This window comes from Pseudonaja textilis, chromosome 1 (assembly GCF_049901715.1).
Source record: "Pseudonaja textilis isolate UNSWEBS1 chromosome 1, rPseTex1.2, whole genome shotgun sequence".
Classification (NCBI taxonomy): Eukaryota; Metazoa; Chordata; class Lepidosauria; order Squamata; family Elapidae; genus Pseudonaja; species Pseudonaja textilis.
The window spans coordinates 176,676,886-176,698,448 of NC_141990.1; the positions used below are offsets into that span (position 1 = coordinate 176,676,886).

General features: G+C 40.8%; 1 protein-coding gene across 1 annotated transcript in view; it reads left to right on the forward strand.

The window, feature by feature from the left end:
• The first annotated feature begins 268 nt into the window (after window positions 1–268).
• CAVIN2 (caveolae associated protein 2) overlaps window positions 269–21,563 on the forward strand; it is a 28,885-nt gene continuing 7,590 nt past the window's right edge. The window contains exon 1 of the mRNA XM_026696883.2: window positions 269–1,244. Coding sequence (XP_026552668.1) covers window positions 756–1,244 — 489 coding nt within the window. The 5' untranslated portion in view covers window positions 269–755. The remainder of the gene's footprint in view (window positions 1,245–21,563) is intronic.

A 21,563-nucleotide genomic window follows, 5' to 3' on the forward strand; every position in this document is an offset into this window, starting at 1 on the left:
CAAAGTGTAATCAACCTGAGCAGGAAGATGATTGATGATCCTACCGCCTCCCCATACTCCTTAGGCAAAGGAGCAGTTTTGGTAAGATCAGGAATAGTAGGACCGGAGTTCATGTTCCCATTCGAAATAAGTCCTTTCCGTCACCTCACATAAATAATATGTTCTCGGGTTGGACTTTCCCTAGGCCATTTCCTTGCTTTCTGCCAGAGAAAGGGCAAACGAAAACAATCCTTTCTATAAAGTCATTTAAAAAAAAAACCAAAAACCTACACATACACACACAAACCACGAAGGGAGCACTGGGAGGGGGATCCCTTGCGCTGTCTCCGCAGCAGAGCAGCCCGCCCGAAAGCTTACAACGGCTGGCCGTAACCAATGGCGGGGTGAGGCGCCGAGCCAGGCCTGTGGTGTTTGTTTTTTGTTTCCTTTTTTGCCCCCGCCTTTGCCAGTGAACTCATGAGTGAAATATGACATTCCACCCGTAAAGAAAAGAGGGCGAGGAGGAAAGAGCGAGGGAGGGACGGAGGGGGAAAATTTAAACCTGCAGGCGACGAACTCCGGGCTTGAACCCTTCCTGGTTTCAGAATCTGGGGATCAGAAAGGGCGGGGCTGCGCCGAGCTTTTCTTAAGTTTTCGGCTCCTGCAAAGAAGCCTTTGAGGAGCTCGGCGCTGGGGCAGATTGCATTCCTGCCCTCGAGAAGACACCCGAAGGAGGGAGCTGATCTCAGCGGCCCAGTGTCTCTAGCCTCGCCGCGATGGAGGAGGACGGTGTGCAAGCGGAGAAGAGCAGCGCGTATGTTTCCCCAAACTCCGATGGGCCTCTGGATGCCAGCAATCCCAGCCCGGTGCCCTCGGGCAGCCGCAGCCCCAGCTTGCTGCCGCCGGCGCCGGGCGAGGCGATTCGGGACAGCTCGCAAGTGAACGCCATCACGGTGCTGACTCTCCTGGACAAGCTGGTGAACATGCTGGATTCGGTGCAGGAGAAGCAGCAGAAGATGGAGCAGCGGCAGATCGATCTGGAGGGCTCGGTTAAGGGCATCCAGAGCGACCTGAGCAAGCTGTGCAAGAACCACACGTCCACCAGCAACACCGTGGCCAAGCTGTTGGAGAAGTCGCGCAAGGTCAGCGCCAACACGCGCGAGGTGCGCGATCGCATGGACCGCCAGTGCGCCCAGGTGAAGCGCTTGGAGCACAACCACGCGCAGCTCTTGCGCCGCAACCACTTCAAGGTGCTCATCTTTCAGGTCAGTATGCGCAAGAAGCGAGGGAGAGGTTGAAGGTTTGGGGAGTGGTGGGTTTTGGGACGGGCCCGAAGAAATTCTCCTTCCCGTTGAGCTTTTGCAAAAGTGGAGTTGTTGGGAATTAAACGTGGCGCAAGGTGGGGGCAGTCGGATACCCTCTTCTTCCTTGAAGGAAAAGTGGACTATAAGCTTAAGTACATGTAGTCCTCGACTTACCAGCGTAATTGAGCCCAACATTTACAGTGAAACATTGGTTAAGTGAATTTTGCCACAATTTATGATCTTTCTTACCACAGTTAAGTGAATGACTACAGTTTTTAAGTTAGTAACATGGTTGTTAAATGAATCTGGCTTTCCCATTGACTTTTCTTTGCAAAAGGTGATTTATATGACTGTGGGACACTACAACCGTCATAAATATGAGTCGCCAAGTGTCTGAATTCTTATCAAGTGATTGTGGGGATGCTGCAGTGTGAAAAAAAAGCCACTTTTTCAGTGATATTTGTGACTTTGAACGTCACTAAACAAATGTGAAGTTGAGAATTACCTGCGTTGCAATCCCCATAGCTCTCACACTTTCCCCTCTTCACGTATTAATAATTTTCATTTTTAGTATGTTTTGAGTATTATTTTCCTCTTGCCCACAACTTTACACACGGAGCATGTGCAAAATATCTAATAAATTGGTGCAATTTTAAGACTTGCTGAAATTTATTATCCCTAAACTGGAAAAAAAATGAATCAACATAAATCTGGGCTTCTAAATTCCATCAAGTAAAGAGCTGCATTTATAGGCTCTGGAAAAAATTATTAGTTACTGCTGGGGCTACAGCCCCACCCAGCCTAGCTGTTGGCAAATACTTGGCTGGATTCTCCTTCCGAAATGATTCCTTTTTCCACATCCAGCAACATTGACCACAGGCAACAACAACTGCCTGGTGTATTGAAGCCAAAGTATGTCTGTCTGGACTCAGTGGCATTTAGTCCCAAGTTACTTTGCTGGGGATTGATTTTTGACTAGCATCCCCTCAATTGCATAAGTAAATGAATCACTGCCCCTGCATTTGTTTTCTAGTCAAAGTAAAATAAAAATCACTTTTTATTTTTCCTGCGTGACAATGCAATCTGTATTGCTTTTCATCATATCAGTAACACAAAGATAGATTTACTTCCTAAAGTATCTGCCCCATTGAAATAAGATCAGCAATCAAATCCAAGGTTTTGCTAGGTTGCACTTTTTACATGGAAAATAAGGCCCACTTTAAAAGATTGGCAATGTTTTCTTCCTCATTTTTAAAGATTTCCTTCCTTAACTCATGAGTAGAATTTTAAACTTCATGCCTCCTTGTTTTACTGTTGACATTAATCTGTATATCTAGGGCTTAAAGCAGACACAAAGTTGTTCTTCAGACAGAAATATTTGATGTCTTCGTTGTCCTGAGCAAATGATTCTAACTCTTTCTGTTCTAAATTGTTATTTTAAAAAATGGTTTGCAATAGTATTTCTATGCATTATCCTTCCTTCTACAAATTCTATGTCTGTTGATGAAACCCAAAGTCTCCATCATATATATCTGAAGTAAAATATGTTGAACAGTAAATAAAGGCACTACAGGTGTACCCTCCTGAAAGTTTTCCTTCTCCTTATGCCACCTTTCTTCTTATGTTGTGATCCTGACCATGATGAATTTTTTAAGGGTTGTTTGATTGTTCACTTGTTAAAAATATCTACTGAGCAGAGTGGGCCTTATTCCTTTTTTTAGCCATCGGAAACACAGCTTCATAGGCCAAAGAAAATTGCTACTATTTAGGGCTATCCAGTAAACCAATCAGGATTGAATGATTGGTGGGCTTTCAGGTATACCTGAGTTACAATGCTCAGCATCCCTCAATATTGGATTAATGTATTGATTGGAGTTGCATAGGTTGGCGAAAACAATGTAAGTAAGGGAGGAAGGTTACAGGTATTATATTACTCATCCCTGGACAAGATCATCCTTAATTTTTTTTAAAAGGCAAAACTGATTGTCTCATAATTAAGGAACACCTACATTGTGTTTACATTAAAATCTTATGGGAAGAATGATATTGAGATATGTGTAACATCTCTACATTTACATCTATCTCTCTCTTCCATTCCATATAGAGAAGCCAACTGATGTAACAATTGCATGCTTCAGTCCCAATGAAGTAATAGGATGGCACTTGAAGGCAGCAGACAGGGGCTGTGGTTAGTCTTTATAACACCCATGTTCTTCTGTTGCCAGTCATCAAGCAATCTGCCTGATGCTTGCTCACTACTTGTTTCAGTTCATTTGGTGATTTGTGTTGCATAAGCAAAGCAATGCTTTTTCACCTACTGTATATACTGGAGTCAAACTCTATGAGAGACGCCTCTTTTCCTGGCAAGGGCTCTCTCTCTCTCTCCCAGCATGTGGCATGTCTAATAAAGCAAGTTAGACAAAATGTAGTCAGGAGACAACAAGCAAATGTGGTATGAAGAACAGCTGCAGGGGTGGGATTGGCCAGGTGAGATCTCAGTCAGAACATCTGGAAGAAGGCCAATGTCATCCCAGTGTCCCTCACCTCCACTTGGCTCCAGAGGTTGTTGGTGCTCTAACACTGTGGAGATTTTTCAGAACATGAATTGTAGGGTGGTGCATGCTTTCGAAATGATTCAGATGAGTACTTCACAGAAGAATGAGCAGAGCACAGTACCACTGTTGTTTATTCAAGAGGCCCCATATTTTTACAGGTTCTGCAGGAGCCTGAAAAAATGCAGCTGCTTTTGAGTCCTTCAAGTACTCACAACTTGGTTTTTTCAGAGACACATGAAAGCCTGAAAAAGTTGAGCTTGTTTGATGAAGAGAGCAATTACAGGATCCAGAGCAGGGGTGGGATTCTACCGATTCTGTCTGGCTCTAGAGAACCAGTAGCTCTGAAGAGCAGCAGACACAGAACCGGTTCTGTGTCTGCTGCTGTTTGGTCCACCCACCCGCCTGGGCTCTTACCTGTCCTTTGTTTCCTGCTTTTTCAACCGCAGCTGTTTTGCGCAGCACAGCTGCAGTTGAAAAAGCAGGGAAAAAGGGCTTTTCCAACTGCTGCGCACCCTCATGCAGCGCTGCTCAGCTGTCCAGGCAGGTCGTAAATTGCACTCGCGTGATTCGCGCATGCGCGTGTGACACAGAGCAACAGAACCGGTAGTTATACCAGTCAGATCCCATCCCTGGTCCATAGCAATTCTTCTCAATACCTTTTGAAGTGAGAACTGACCTAATAAGCACCTATATGCCAGCTCAATTTTAGAATAGGTTAGAAAGTTCAATATGTTTCACTCTTTCTATCAGAAGTCATGCTGGAAATTGTAAATCAATCCAAATGGTTGATTATGGGTTTTCAAGGCAAGAAACTTTTTTTAATTGTTTGGAAAGTAGCCAACCACTTGAAACAAAGCAATTAATTAATTAAAGTCATTAAAATGAGAAGACAAGCCATTTTACAGCTGTTCTTTTGTGTGATAATTTCCAAATCTAGTTATATGGTACTTAAATGATAAGCAGCTTTCTTTCAGCTCATTCATCGGGCACCAATTCTCATTTCAACCCAAGAAGGAGCTGGTGACTCACACTTTCTTTTCTGATTACCCAGCACCAACATCCAAACAGGTTGCCAGAGAGATTGCAATGGGTGTCTCGCTCTCAAGAGTGTTGGAGGGGCATGCTTAGGATGCTTGACATTCTCTTAGCAGTGAGAAATACCAGAGGGAAACTACAATCCAGAGTATACTTGGAATGTATTGATCTGAAGTCAGTGGGTTTACTTCCAAAGAAAACTGCATATGGTTTGGTGATTGGTTGATTCTTTTTAGAATCACATCCAGCATTACACATTTAAGAAGCAGAATAAACCACAAAGGTCATTTTCATGGATGAAGAGCAATTTTGTCCCAAAGCATAACGTACACCATTATCTGTTCTATGTATACTCCAGTGAATTATAAATTTGAAAGGCTACACAGTTTATAGGTATTATCTTTGAAATAGTCAAGATTAGTAGTCCTTCAGAGAATATGTTTGCGGGTGTCTTTTTGTCATAAGGTTATTTAAACAGAACTTTATCCAATCGGTACTAAAGACGTTACCTAGTTGGATAATGAAATGTTTGCAAGAAAACAACCAAGCTTAGACAGCACAAATGATTCCACAGTATTTTATTTAATTTGGCATTCTCTGACAACTTGATGTTAAAACTACAGCTCCCAAAATTTCTAGCTTGCAGTTCTTCATTGACCAAGAACATGGGGAGTTGTATTTTCAATGCATCTGAAGGACATCGGGTATAGGATTCAAAAGAGATGATAGCAGTCCCTTAATGTCTCCATTTTGGGCCACTTGTTTCATTAGTCACCAAAATAATCTATTACTGTCTATGTGTTGATCCCCTCCAGCATCTGAAACTATCAAACTATTGCTGAAGAAACTACAGTACAGTGGAATATGCCAGATGCCCATTTTACAGAATCAATAAACAAAGTCTTGAGTTCCCATTTCTTATGTTGGTATCTGTGCTTTAGTTGTTCATTCAAAGTATTTTCATCCCACTCTAAAAAGCCAAAGAGAAGGAAAGAAGGGAGAAAAAAAACCAAACATAGGGATTAGCTTATAAAGTTAAATAATAATCATTTTAATAACTAGCTGGATAGAATTAGCCTAGTCATGGAGACAAGACTTGAGTGAGTTTGTCTATCACAGCATAGATAGAATTATTTTATTTCCCATGTTTATCTGCTGCAATCTAATGGAATGTGTTAACTTTTCTGTGCACATTTTTCTCACTGTATACATCACGTAGCCTATTCAACTCTGGCTGATTTGAAAAAAGAGCTAAGCAAGATGATAATACATGGAGAAAATATACATGGTCACTGAGAGTGTATACTGACTTGATGGCACATAAGCAAGCAGGATCAACATAGTACTTGGATAGAAAATCAGCCATGGAGATAATGAAAAACTTCCTTACTGTTGCCAAGAACACTTCATGGACATATCCCTGGAATCACCAAGAGACAAATTTGATTTTAAAAAGAGTCTACTACATTGCTAATCTCCAGTAGTAGTTTTGAAGTCACCTGTAATGTCTGTTGTTATATTTATATAGTGTTTTAAAATTAGTATAATTATTTATTTTCTCCATGGGTCTTTACAATATCCATTAATTTGTAAGATGGTAAGAAGCATTCCCAGATCAAACTAAAGCAGTGGTTTTCAAATATTTTGCCTCAGGACATCTTTACATTCTTAAAAATATTGAGGACTTCAAAGAGCTGTGGTTGATGTGGATTATACCTATTGATATTTTGTATGTTAGAAATTACAAATAATACATTTTAAAATACTTATTTAACTTTTCAGACCCCACTAAAAAGGTCTCAGGGACCCCCAAGGGCCCCAAATCACACTTTGAGAACCATCAAACTAAAGGATAATCAGACAATGTTCTGTTCTGACAAAAAGTTTATTAGATATGGATAGGATTCCCAGAAGCAGGTCCTTAATGCAAGAATACCGTCCTACTCATGTTTGCCAGCAATCGGAATTGAGAAAGCTGTTCTTGAAATAAAAGATTCCATACTAGTACTAAAGCTGCCAAAGAGGAAGAAAGGTGTTCATGGATACCTTTTCCATGCCAGGTATTAATTTTATGCAGATCTGTCTGACCTCCCTTATTCTCCCCACCAAAAGGTAAATAACCCTGTTCATTGCAATGTGTCCTTAAATAGGTAATGTCAACTCATAAAACATTTCTATGCCCGTTTTATAGGAATCCTGACAGGAATCCTGAACAATGACAATTGGGACTAGAAGTTCTGTAAAGCACAATGACCCATGACCATGCTGCTTAACGATAGCACTTCCAGCAGTCCCAAGTTACCATCATTAGGTAAACCACAGCATATTGTTAAGCCAGCACCTCATATGACCACAAATTCCAACTTCCTGCTGGCTTCCCCATTGACTTTGCTTGTGGGAAGCTGGGAGGGAAGGTCTCAAATAGGGATTACATGACCTTGGGGCACTGCAACAACCAGAACTTCAAGGAATGGTCACACATAACATCCTTCAGCACCACTATAAGTTCTGACAGCCACTGAGTGGCCATTAACCAAGGACCATCTACGAGAAGTGCTTCAGCCCCCTAACTGATTTGGTTGCCCTTTTGTGTGATTTCTTGGCCACATTAGGGAATGGGAAAAATAACTTCATTGTCCACAATTATTTAATAAGTCTACTGGATTCACTTTTTTTCTGAAAAACATTCTCACCATCTACTTATTTTATTTATTTATTTTGTCAAGCGATTATAAGATAACAAGTATAAGTATAAACATAGTTATGAATACATGAAATGGATACATATAAGAAAAGTAAAAAGAAACAATAGGACAGGGACGGTAGGCACATTGGTACTCTTACGCACGCCCCCTACAGACCTCTTAGGAAAGGGGTGAGGTCAATAGTAGACAGTCTAAGATTAAAGTTTTTGGGGTTTGGGGAAGAAACCACAGGGTCAGGTAGAGTATTCCAGACATTGACCACTCTGTTGCTGAAGTCGTATTTCCTGCAATCAAGTTTGGTGCGGTTAACCTTGAGTTTGTATCTATTGTTTGCTCTTGTGTTGCTATGGTTGAAGCTGAAGTATTCATTGACAGGTAAGACATTGCAATGTATGATTTTATATACTATACTTAGATCGGACCGAAGGCGGCGTAGTTCTAGGTTTTCTAGGTCTAGAATTTCGAGTCTAGTAGCATAAGGTATTCTGCAACAAGTAGAGGAGTGGAGAATTCTTCTTGTGAAATATTTCTGGACTTTCTCAACTGTATTAATATCAGATACGTAATGTGGATTCCAGACTGATGAGCTGTACTCAAGTATTGGTCTAGCAAATGTTTTGTATGCTCTAGTAAGTTGTGTGATATTACCAGAAAAAAAAACTACGTAGCTGGTGATTAGTCACGAGCTACTGATTAGCTGATTGATTAGCTGATTGATTAGCTGGTGATTAGCTGGTGATTAGTCAGCAAGCAAATGAATAAACAATCATTTCACCTCCATCATATATCAGAATTTTACCAAGCTTCCATAAAATAAAACTCCACATGCAACTCCTGATCAGTCCAATTGTACCAACAGCATGAACATTGAAAGACATGTTTGTGCTGAAAACGCTTCTTCCTCTACCCAGTGGATGTTGTTCAGTTTCTATATCACTACTCACACAATAGCCACTCAACACAGTTTGTGTTAGAATCTAATCACATGGATATACATTTTCTAGCTCAGAGCCGTGTCAGAATCTATTTCCTCATATGATATTTTCTTCTAGGATGCAAAGCTTTTAGAGAAAGTGCCTATGCCAAGTTTCTTTATTGAACATGCAGCGTACAACTTCATCAGATGAACAGCATTTTGTTTTATCGGACCCAGTGGGCAGAAAAGAGAGAGTATGCTGGGAGATTTCTTTGAGCTGTTTTAAGTTCATTTAATTCTGGAGTAGGATTTAGTGCATGGGGAATATCTTGCTTTAGTTTAAAAAAGATTATGCATTTTTCTCTTAAAGGCTTTCCAGAAGCATGTACTACGTAACTCTAGAACAGGGGTCCCCAAACTTGGCAACTTTAAGACTTGTGGCAGGCTGGAGAATTCTGGGAATTGAAGTCCACAAGTTTTAAAGTTGCCAAGTTTGCGGACCCCTGCTCTAGAAGATGAGAGGTTGAGAGATTTTTGAAAAAGCTCTTTCCTGCCATCACATAGCTACCTTCCGCTGCAACACAATCCTTAAGGAACTTAAAGGCATTGAGAAAGGTGCTACAGGTGCATTCAGGTTTGGCCCATAGCACCTTTACTCTTTCAGATACAAACACTTGTGTGGCCTAAATGTCTTGGCATGTTATGCAAGTGGGTGGCAGGCAAGCAACTTTCATGTAAAGCATTGTCCATCTGGTTTCACTTTAAAACATTTGCAATCTGTTTCCCGAACACACATTCCAAGTCAGAGGCACAGTGCTTTTGATCTCCAGTAGTTGTGCAGGTTTACTGCACTTTTTGGGTGTGGCTAAAGGGCCACCTCAGTTTCTGAAAGTATTTAAAAGCAGTTTGAAAAGGGGATGGGGATTTAAAAATGAAGTCTTTAATTAATTTTATTATTATAAAATAGTTCATGATAGTTTATATTATTTATAAACCATGGTTATTTTATATTTTTAAATTTGTTTATTAGATCAATTTATATGGTGGTCTGTCTCGTAAATGTGGCTCTGGGCAATTTGATCTATTATATGCCATCAAGTCTTAGTAGCTAACCACATATTAAAAACAATATAAACATAATAAAAGCAGAGGCATAAAAATTCATGTTAGTTAATAAATTTAACTAACTACCTCAATGGTCTTTATTATTAGTTAATTTAATAAGTAATTATGATTTATTACTACTGACCACACCATGTCATCTCACAACTGAGTTACCGCTTTAAAATAAATTTAGAAAATTACAATCAAAACAAAATTCCTTCCTGTATGTACTCTTTTGTGTAAATACCAGTGCTCATGGAAACACCTGAGACTCTTAGAAAAAGGAAGCAGCAGACAGAACTGTTGCCATGGCAATATCTTGATAATTGGCAACCAAAGCTGGAAGGATCTAGCAGGCTGACCTTGACCCACTGGAGACTACTGGACCTCAGTTTACAAAGATGCTTTGTAGAATACAGTTCATGATCTGCAACCCTAGAGTAGGACTAGAGTTAGACGAAAAACTTTTGTCTTTGCTGCCATCTACTGACTGTTTGGATTTTCACAGCCCCACTCTGGTAACTATACCGAAATAAGCATGCCCTGCAGAATCATGTGTCTTTCAATCTAATTACAAAAGCCCTACAGTACATAGGCATTAAATTTAGAACTTTGATAACTTCGATCTATCCCTGGAAACATGGATCTGGTGTTCAAGAAGCAGAGGGGAAAAAGAAAGAGAAAAAGAGCAGCCCAACCAGCAGCTCAGAAAAAAAAAGGTTTTCTCATTTCTGCTGTAAAGTAAATGAATGGACTTATGCCCAGGCACTCTACTTTTTTAGAAGTCTTTTGAGAAACTCAGCTGTGCTAAAAGATCTGCTTATAAAACCCAACTTGTTGGGTTTTTTTTAAATAGGATCAGCAGTTTGCATACCATCCCCTTTTTTAGTCTGCATTATGCAGTATCTAAATTTGAATCGAGTTTACGAGACATTCCGCTTAGCTCTGAAAAGGGGAGGGAACTTGGAATGTTTTATGCAGATATGATGTGTGCATAGCTTATATTTGTTTTCACGTTTAAGAACATGAGTTCCATTAGATGACAATTCTTTAAATATATCAAGTGGGTCTCGTGGAAGATGTTTGGTGTGCTGACATGCTAATCTCTTGTCCATTCACCCTAGAAGGAAGAGCCCCTGCCTTACTTTTTATTGTTCTCCTCACTCTGTTTTCTCATCTAAACCCAAAGAAAGAGAATGATCTTTTTAAAAAATTTATTTTTCATTTTTTTCTGGGCTTATTAGCTATAAGTTATCAGCTATTCTATATAAACTTTTTTAAAGGATAAGAAGAACCAGCCAGAATGTTCACAATTTCCTATTTTTTGTTTTGTTTTAAATCCAGAAAATAGGGATCTATAAGGAAAATTATTTGAATCAAAATTTCTGATAAGTGGAATGTCTGGAATGGTATATGATCTCTTGCTTCAGCAGGGAATTGGATTAGAAGGCTCCAAGTCCTTTCCAAGTCTGTTATTCTATTATCTGCTGTTACGTGATTTTGCTTTCGGGTGAGATTCAAATAATTTAACAACCAGTTCTCCCAGGGTCAGGTTGGCTGTCGTGGGAGGCGTGGCCCATCCCTGTCCTCCAGCTCTGCCACACACGCAGGACGAGCCTCCCGCGATAGCCAAATTGACCCTAGGTGAACCGGTTGTTAAATTACAAACACACACCCTATCAAAGGGGATCCTGGGTGCTGCGCTGAGCTGCAATGGAGAAACGGGCAATGGCCGGCATGAGGGAAGGAGGAGGAGCAGGGAGAAGAATGAGGGAAAATGGCCTTCTCCTTCCATTGTGCTGGCCACTCTGTTACCCATTTCTCCATTGCAGCTCAGTGCCCAGGATCTATTTTGGTGTGTTTTTGTGTGTGTGCGTGTGTAAAATTTAATAACCAGTTCGGTCGAACCAGTTTGAACCAGCTGAATACCTGTACTTGTAGCCTAACCTAAGCTCCTTGGTTTTCCTGTATGTTGCTGAGAAGTTGGATGTACCGTAGGTCTGAATATCTGGAATAAGAGGGGCAGAGTAAATTCTCATCATTTGGCTAATTCAGAGAGTGCCTTTGGCTTAGTTGCATAATGCGTGCTGAGACTGTATGAAAGTTCAGCATTTGGGATAAGCCTTATATGATGAGGAATAGAGAACCACACCCCAGCTATTGCAGTCACTTTTGGGCTTCCCGTGACTTTTAGTTTGAAACCTTTCTGGATGGTGGAGGGAATTGCAAGAGAGAAGATGCTGCTGCTGCTGCTCCCTTTCTTCTAAGTCTCTTCTGGATGAAGGGATATCCCTGCTTTGCAACTGCCTCAGGGCATTTTGTGAGATTGGGGTCAGGACAGACCCACATAGCCAAGTAGGGACTCAAGTGGCTGAGCACCTTTTTGAAGCTTTAGCTATGCTCCTGCATGAGCACAGCTTTCCCATATCAGAATTGTTGTGGCATTTGAGCACATACTTGAGTGTGTTAGCATACAGTAGATAAGCCTTTTTTGGACATCTCACGATACATGTGAAAATTATGGGAGTGACTGATCTATTTGGTTCCCAGAGTTTACAGTTTTCTCTTCTTAGTCTGTCCAAGGAACAGTCCTGCCACACCCCAGAAAAAATGATAAACATTGCTATAATGTTCCAGGCCCTTCTCCTTCCCCTTCCTGTTCCCTTTGTCTAAAGGTCTTCCCCAGATCAAAATTCCTGCAATGATCTCTGTTACTCCGTTACATAAATCTAGTTTGAAAAGGCTATTAAGTTATTTAGACCAATGCCTGATGCGTGTAAAGAAAAAAACTAAGGGGAGGTGGAGAAGAAATGCTAAAAGCAAACACATCTAGTAGGTTGCAGTTTCATTTCAGAATCCTTTTCAAATATCTGAGAAATAACTGACACGTTTTCTTCCCTCTAAACAGTTCTAAACTCTGTTTGCGAGGACAAAGAACCTGTGTCTGCTTAGTGTGCGGTTTCAATTTAGCTCTTGATTTTTTTTAAAAAAAACTCATTAAATGTGAGACTGTGTGTTCCTCCAAGGCCCTTGTGTAGCAACAAATGGATGTGGAAATAAATATGCATACATTTCGTGCTTCTAAGGAGCCACTCTTCTAGTTAGTTCATATGGTTAGAATTTACTGCTGGTGGTCGGTGAAACGTTGAGATTATGAGATATACGAAGGAGTGAATTAAAGCTTGTTATTTTTCACCGTTCTGATACATGCATCTGGAGATTAAGATAATTCTAATCTGCCTTTTCCTGGCTACATGCAAGGTTCAGTTACCTTTCCCCATTTACTTATACGGAGAAACATCCCTTCATAAGGCACAGAATGAGTGATAAAATGATCAACATAGTTTTGAAACAGCAAGTGCTGTTCCTGAGTCCATATGCAAAATTTTACTGCGGGGTGTCAGTGGAGGCTCTTAGTGAAATCAGAGCTGCTCTTGCCCTTGCTTTCCTTCCCTCTCTACTGACTGAATAGGATGGCTTACCATGTCTAGTGGTGGGATTAGTTGTGTCTACATATTTTTATACAGTACATGGAATGTATAAACAAGGCAAAAACTCTTGTTATACTGTGAAACTTTATACCATGAAAAAGATTCTTCATTCTTCATGCATTGGTCAATTATCTTAAACACCTAGATCTCAATTACCACCACCCTAAAAACACACCTAAAAAAAGAAATTTGCTTGCACAGATAATACATGTGGATGGGTGTACACATACTCATGTTTCAAAATCATTCAGTCATCATTACAGTACATGTCATCATGGTGATCTGTTCCATCTACCACCCAGGTGTTCCATGATAGTCCCTGGTTTGCCTTCTTATGGTTCTTGACTTGAATTGCCATCAAACAGAAAAGTGCCCTGTGTATAATTGGACACCAAGGCCATTGTCTAAAACAGAAAGAGAGAATACGGATTTCAGAATGATGAAATGAGGGCACGAAGTCCCATTGTAGGGTTTTATTGAATTTCACTGAATCCCATAGCCCTCCCTGCACCCTTACAATAGGACAGGATACAAAACAGTAAATACTTGAGTCCCCTATTGGGGTGTGAAGCTCATTATATCTAAAAGGCATTTGTGCTGTTGAGGCACCTTTAGGAGATAATGTCTGTTTTAAATAGATAAAACCTCAAAGGCCTTTCACTTTTATTTTGTTTTGATTTTCTGGTTTGTTTCCGCTTATCCTCTCTTTCTTTCGTCTGGCTGCTGCGGGAGTTGTTAGAAATGCAAGCAGCCAAGAATCGACTGTTTGCAAAGCCTTTTTAAGCTTCGGCATCATTCCTTCCTGCTTTGAGGGATCATGTAAGTGGCATGATTTTTTTTTTTCATTCGGGTTGCAGAAGAAACATTATTCTGCCCATTATATATGATACAAATTTAGGAGGCGACCCACAATGGGCAAGTAGTGTTGGGTGTTTGAAAGAGTAGAATTTTAATAGGATAAACAGGGGAACAGAAATTTCCAAATACATTAGAGATGGGGGAGTCTAACCATAATAAGTAGTATTACAAACACGGCAGTTTTTAAATGTTTGATCTTGGAATGAAACACATAAGAAGAGAAGAAAATAGTAGAAATTCAATTGTTTCACTGTATTTGGTGCTTGGAATTAGAATGAAACAAGGTTTGACAAAATACCTGCATGCTCAAAAATCAAGACAAAGTGAGTTAGGAAGGTAAAGATGCAGAAAATTATAATGGATTCTGAAAGAAATTGATAACATAGCATACAAGACCATTAATTCTTCTCACAGTGCACCAATTTGCACATATTATAGCGCTGCAGAACTTTTTGACACATTGGCTTTTTTCCTCTAAGAGGTAGTAAGAATGAAGAACTCACAAATGCTTTCTGAGCAAAGATTCATTATGAACAGGAACCATTAGGACCATTAAAATCTTTTTTTCCGCCTTCTCAAATCAGTACTAATTCAAATGTACTTCCACTACTGAATTAGAAAATGGAAGCATGCCGTATTAAATCTGGAAGTAGAAAATATATTTTCATCACTTTTCAGCTTCCTTCTGATTTAATCACAGCTCATAATTTGGAACATTTAAAAAAGCCTTCACTGTGAATCACCCCTCTATCTTTATATATTATTATCTATCTTTATATATTATTTATGTAAATGTGTCCTAAGTGGTTACTAATATTTTACTCAGCTAATTGGAATAACCTTTGTTTTCAGTCTCAGAATAAATAGGCAATTGATATTCTTTTTTTATCTAAAGATTGTTGGGTTTTGTTTTTAAATCATCATTTGAAATCAGTTTGTTTGTTTGTCTTTGCAGAATTTCCTCCCAAGGAACTTGCCTTTTGATTAGGGGCAGAATGTTCTCCAGTAAAATACCTACAATTTAAGCAGAACAGCCATCATATCATTCTCTCTCTCTCTCTCTCTCTCTCTCTCTCTCTCTCTCTCTCTCTCTCTCTCTCTCTCTCTCCCTCCCTCCCTCCCTCCCTCCCTCCCTCTCTCTCTCTCCAGGGCCATTTTATATAAATAGGAAGGGTTTTTAGAGGATGCTTATCCTTGATTATCTCATGTAGGTGATTCTGTGGGAATTGCATGAAACTCCAGGAGAAGACTCATATCATGGAGATGAATGAACCTCAAGTCTATCATCTACTGTGTTTCTCCAACAATACGGTCCCCCCAATAGGAAGACCCAGCATGTTTTCTAGGCATAAAATGAAATTAAGCCCCTCCCCCCAAATTTAGGCCTCGTTTAAAACATGCAAAATTGGGGGGGAAGGCGAAGGGGAACTTTCCATTAGGAGTGCCCAGCAGGCAGCTACGCCTCATCATCAGCCGCTCCTAACACCATGGTGGAGCACAGAGGGCTCCCTTACCTGGGTTAGCAGGTGGGCAACGTCGGCGTGGATGTCCGGCAGCATTTCAGCCGCTTCTCTGGCCTCCGTAGCTTCCATGGTCCCCACCGGTGCTGGCGCCTCTCTCACCAGCACCGTCTCCAACAACAGTATCTGAGTTGCTCCTGCTTTCCCCCCATCCCCGTAACAACAGGAAAAAAAAAACATTTTGAGGTACCTGGGAGCACCGCCTGCTGCGTTTTGGTTTAATCCCGAGTGGCTGGATGGGCGTGAGAAGAGCCGAGCGAGCGTCTCTGCTGCTGCTACGCTTGGTGCTCCGGCCTCGATCTCTGCAAGTTTGCAAAAGTCCTGGTGCGCAGCCCGTTCCTGCATTCCAAGCGCCCAGGCCGAGCTGCAGCTGTCCCTCTCGCCAGCGCCATCTCCAATAATAGTGGCAACAGTGGCATGAACCATGGAAGTGTTTCAGCCGCTTCTTGGGTGGGGGAGCCGCCTCCATAACTTCCACAGTTCCCACCGCTACTGCTGCTGTTGTTGGAGACTGCGCTGGCGAGAGAGAGATAGCTGCAGCTCAGCCTGGGCGCTTGGAATGCAGGAACAGGCTGCGCACCGGGACTTTCGCAAACTTGCAGAGCCCGAGGCTGGAGCACCAAGCGTAACAGCAGCAGAGACACTCGCTCGGCTCTTCTCACGCCCATCCAGCCACTCGGGATTAAACCAAAACGCAGCAGGCGGTGCTCCCAGGTACCTCAAAATGTTTTTTTTTTCCTGTTGTTACGGGGATGGGGGGAAAGCAGGAGCAACTCAGACGCTGTTGTTGGAGATGGCGCTGGTGCGCGGGGGAGGGAGAAATTAATTCACCCCCGAAAAGATGTCCTAGCCGTTTTGGGGGGGCTCAAAAAAAAAACAAGGCCCAGCCTTATTTTGTGAGAAACATGGTACTATTAGCCTGTTGATATCAGATGTCTGCTATGCTATGGTTTAAATGGAGTTAGCCTAATACTGATGACAATCATAACAGTTTATGTAAGAAACCATAGTTGGTTTTACATCCATACAAAAGAATTACTTTTCCAGGGATTCAGAGGTATAAAATACATTGTGCTATTCCAATATTTTGTCAGAATGCTTGATACTAAATTTTACCTGGCTTGTATAATGGTTTGCTGAATCCAGCTTTCTGCTAAATAATATTAAAAGATAAAAATAGTCATAACAGTATCATAGTATCTTAAAATTAGAGCACACAAAGAATTTCACTACAGTATCTTAAATCATTTTTTAAAAAACCCTTATTTCATATAAGGTGTTGTATACAAGAACTGAAATTCACATTCTGTAGTTTGTTCAGCTAATTCTGATAGTAGTTGTCTGGTTTGACCAAGAATTGTTTTCCAGGATCACAATCAATATATGATTCACATTGGAATTAGAATGTATTCAGTTGCTTGCTTATTTTAATGGCAGATTCCAGTGAAAAGCAGAGAAGGGAGACATTTTAAGAGTGACAGCCATTTTGAATTTTCTAAAATTCAAAACCACCTCAGGCAAAACTTAATGGCAAAATGTAGGAGGAAGATAAATCAGAGTCCACTTTCTAAGATGGATGTAATAATTGGAATAATCCTTAAGGAATCAGGAAGATCTTTGATTCTTTTCCCGTTCCTACTTTCTCACTTTTATACTAATGCCATTGTCAGGAGAATTTGAAAAAAAGAACCAATATTTCTTATTTTCCCAAATTGCAGGGCAGATGAGAGAACATGGAAGAAATGCCAAATTGTACAGATGCTTGAATAAGGCATGTAAAAGCAGGAAAAAATCCTGCTAATTGCTTGTTTCCCCAAATCTGTCCCAAAGTGAAACAGGTTGTCTCAAACAGAAAAAAAAGGCAATCATTTTGCCATTCCATAATTTAAGTAAGAAAATAAAGTGAAAGAGAAAACCCCATGCTTTCCTTTCTCTAAACATAAAACAAATGAGTGCCCGAGGTTCCGTTTCACAAGAAGATCAGGTGTTCATGGCTGAAGAGCTGACAGGAAAATTAAAAATATGCTTTTAGCACTGATTTTTGAGTTGCATAGTTAACAAACATAATTCACAGCCACAGTATGTTTTAAAATGGGGTTGAAAATTTTGTGGAAGACATTTCCCTTAACAGCTGTTCTAAATGACTGCCAAGTGAAATAACTAAGCTCAGAGCTCATAGACTTACAAATGAGTAGTTCAGAGAATCAGCGAATCCCACCTCTGACTGGAGATTTTACAGTATCTTTCCCCCGCCATGCCCCCCAACCCGCCCCCAACAGAGTCGGTAGTAAAAAAAATTGAATCCCACCACTGATCCATAGTATTTGGATCCCAAGTGGGAAAGGTGGTTTGGATCCAGGATCAATATGATCGTTGTACCTGCCTGTGACACCCCAGAAAAGTACTACAAAGTCCCAGGAAAATACATGTGTCTGGCTTCAAGGCAGTGGTGGGATTCAAAATTTTTTACTACCAGTTCTGCGGGTGTGGCTAGGGGGCGTGGCCATGTAACTGGGTTCATTTTTTTTTTTGTTTGTTTGCTTTTTGCAGTAGCACTCTCCCCCCCTCCCCATTTTTGGGGCCTTCTGGACCTCAGAGAAGCCTCCTGAGCGGGGGCGTTTTTGTTCCCAGAAGGCTTCCCTGGAGCTCAGGAAGGCAGAAAATGGAGGATAGGAGGGACACGCAGCACTCACCTGCGCTCCATTTTGGGGCATTCTGAGCCTCAGGGAAGCCTCCTGAGGGCCGCATTTTTGCTCCCAGAAGGCTTCCCTGGGGTTCAGGAAGGCAGAAAATGGAGCATGGGGCACACAGCACCCCCCCACGTTTCATTTTGGCGCCTCCCTGGGGCCCAGGAAGGCAAAATGGAGGGCATTTTTTTGCCTTCTTGAGCCTCAAGGAAGCCTCCTGGGCAAAGCAGTAAGTAAGCGAGGGGAATCCTGGCATAGCTGATCTTAGGAACAGCTGATTGTTGGGAGGGGGGGAAAAAGAAATACCTTAAGGAGTGACTGGGCGGGCGAGCATTAGACGGGGTGGGGTGAGCAAGCATCAGATGGGCGGGGCGAGTGAGCAACAACCAGGCGACTTGGTCAGGGGCGTGGCCAGCTAGAAGTTACTACCTGTTCAGCGACCCACACCAAATCCTTGCTACCGGTTCGCTTGAACTGGTGCAAACTGGCTGATTACCACCACTGCTTCAAGGCATTACTGAGGTAGTAGGCTGTATCCCCTTGTCATCTCCCTTTGAGCACACATGCATTTTCCTGAAATTGCAGCTTTGCAATAAATCCCCAATAAAAATAGTAAAAATGTCAGACTGTTCAACCCATTCCAGAAAGATCTGGAGTTTCTATTCAGAAAAATTGCCCAGCATGGTTCCTTTCAGATGTCCTGGATCTAAAACCCTATTCCGCTCAGCAGAATTGTTATTCATCTTTTCTAGAAGACTTCTCTTAGTTTTTCAATGATGTCAAGAGGCATTCTTCATGCATGGGCATACTAGACATACTCTCAACTCACTTGGGATGGCAAGCAAGGAGCACAGGTTTAGCTGTAGTAATTGAGTAAGCTTTCTAGAATAATTTTCTCAAAATTCTTTACAATCCACTAGGAATATGACTGGGGGAAGAACAGGGATTCTTCAAGAAAGGTGTTATAGCTCTGAATTCATGAATATAAATATTAAAAGACAAACAAAAACAGTGCCAGGGCTGCCAGAATGAATGTGTTTTGGTTCCTCTGTTTCTTTATTAACCCTTGCTTCCGAAAGTAGAACTAAACATTCCTGTTTCCCAGCAAGTTGCTTAAGAAACAAGCAAATTATGGGAAAAGCAACTCCCCAGAACAATAGGTGATATTTCTTTACTTGGGAAAAAATGGCATTTCATGAAAGAAGTTCCAAATCTTTTACAGTGTATCACAAATATTGGAAATTCTGACCTGGCATTTTCACCAGCTTCATCTGAAAAGGCCCAATTGCTTAACCAAGCATAAAATGCAATAAATTCAAGATGCTCACCCTGAGATAGCTGAGGCAGTGACCTTTCTTCCTAGAAACCATTTTTGGCAAGGGAACAGCACTATCTAACAGGCAAGTGCAACATTATAACTTGCTGCAATTTGCGATTAGTTTCTCCCAGGGAACAGAATAAAGTAACTGCAACATTTTGCTTGGCATACCTATCTTGTTCTAGGTCAAAAGATACTCTCTCTCTCTCTCTCTCTCTCTCTCTCTCTCTCTCTCTCTCTCTCTCTCTCTCTCTCTCTCTCTCTCTCTCTCTCGGTGTTCTTTTCCTAACAACATGAAGGGGGAGTTTTATCTGGTGAGCATTATCTGGCTCGAAATGAACAGAAGCCAAGAGAGCGACAGAAGTGTATAGGAATGAGTAGATAATGCAGGTAGCAACTTCAAAAATAGTCCTGAACTTGCTGGAAAATTCTAAGCTCCAAAGCTGTGCAAGCCTACTATTATTAGCTCATATGATGGTTTCTGTAAGATGTCGTGTGGAACTTGGTTTTCATAAAGGCAGACAAGCAAGATGAGAAGTTCAGTTGCTCTTTTGTAGCCCATTTATTTGGTGGAGAATCCTAGCATATTTTTCTTTCCTGGTATTTCCTTCATTGGACTGCAGAAATTATACAGGTAGTCCTCGACTTACAATAGTTCGCTTAGTGTCTGTTCAAAGTTACAATGGCACTGAAAAATGATCATTTTTCACTTATGAACGTTGTACCATTCATATGGTCACGTGATTTACAGTCTTGACAACTGACTCACATTTATGACGGCTGCAGTGTCCCAGGGTCACATGGTCCCCTTTTGTGACTTGACAGCAAAAGCCAATAAGGAAACCAGATTCACTTAACAACTGTGTTACTAATTTAACAGCTACAGTCATTCACTTAACAAATGGGGCAAGAAAAATCATAAAATGGGGCAAATTAACAAATTTCTCACTTAGCAACATAAATGTTGGGCTCAATTGTGGTTATAAGTTGAAGACTACCCCTCGTTGCTTTTTATGCCATACTAGTGAAGCGTTACTACTATTTCTGCTATCTTTTGCTGAATAACAGTATTGGAAGGGACCTTTGAGGTCTTCTAGTCCAACCCCCTACTCAAGCAGGAAACCTATACCATTTCAGACAAATGGTTGTCCAGTCTCTACTTATTAGAAGCCTCTAGTGATGGAGCACCTACAATTTCTGAAGGCAAGTCATTCCACTGATCGTTCCATCAGGAAATTTCTCCTTAGTTTTAGGTAGTTCTCTCCTTGATTAGTTTCCATCCATCGCTTCTTGTCCTACCTTCAGTGGCTTTGGGGAAAGTACATTTCCTCTTCACGTTTGTCATCTCTTTCCATCTATAGCTTCATTTTTCCTTAAAAGTAGCAGGATTTTCTCCAAATCAGTGTCATAGTTTTAATACCATGGTCCTTGGTAAAAGCCAGCTCTCTTTTGAACTTCTCTTGTGGCTGGGAAATTCAAAAGACGGAATACTTTGTTATATATTTTATTTTAATAAAAAAATGTGATTGCCGTGCTTGAATTCCTAAGCGGAAGAGGAGAGCCATAATATACCTTTTATTTCCTATATTCTATTTTGTCACACCTCCTCCCAAACATATCAAGGCTCAAAATAGCTTCCTCCCATTTCGATTCTGTATCATCTTTCATTTTTAACATTTAATGAGTTTTATCTGTACTGCAGAACTGGTTTAATTATTATTTTGTTCCTTGGTGGGGTTTTGCTTCTATAATATTCAATTTAAAGCACATTAGATGATGTTAAACTGTCCTGTGGACAACTTTATTAGATGGGTCTTTCCTTCCATAAACATTCATTCCCAAAGCCAAGGATATTCTCATAGAAATATTAAGCCTTTGGAGTGAATACTACTCTCCACTCAAGATGCTAATTTAAAAAAGACCCCCATAAACTCAACTCTTTATGTATAAGAACACTATAAAAATATTGAGGAAATTTGAGGAAGCTGATTCATGAAAGTTTGCAATTTAACCATCCTCCATCATTATTCAGTGATTGCACTTAAGTTTTATATTTGAATTTTTTGTTCTGTTCCAGATTGTTCCACATGC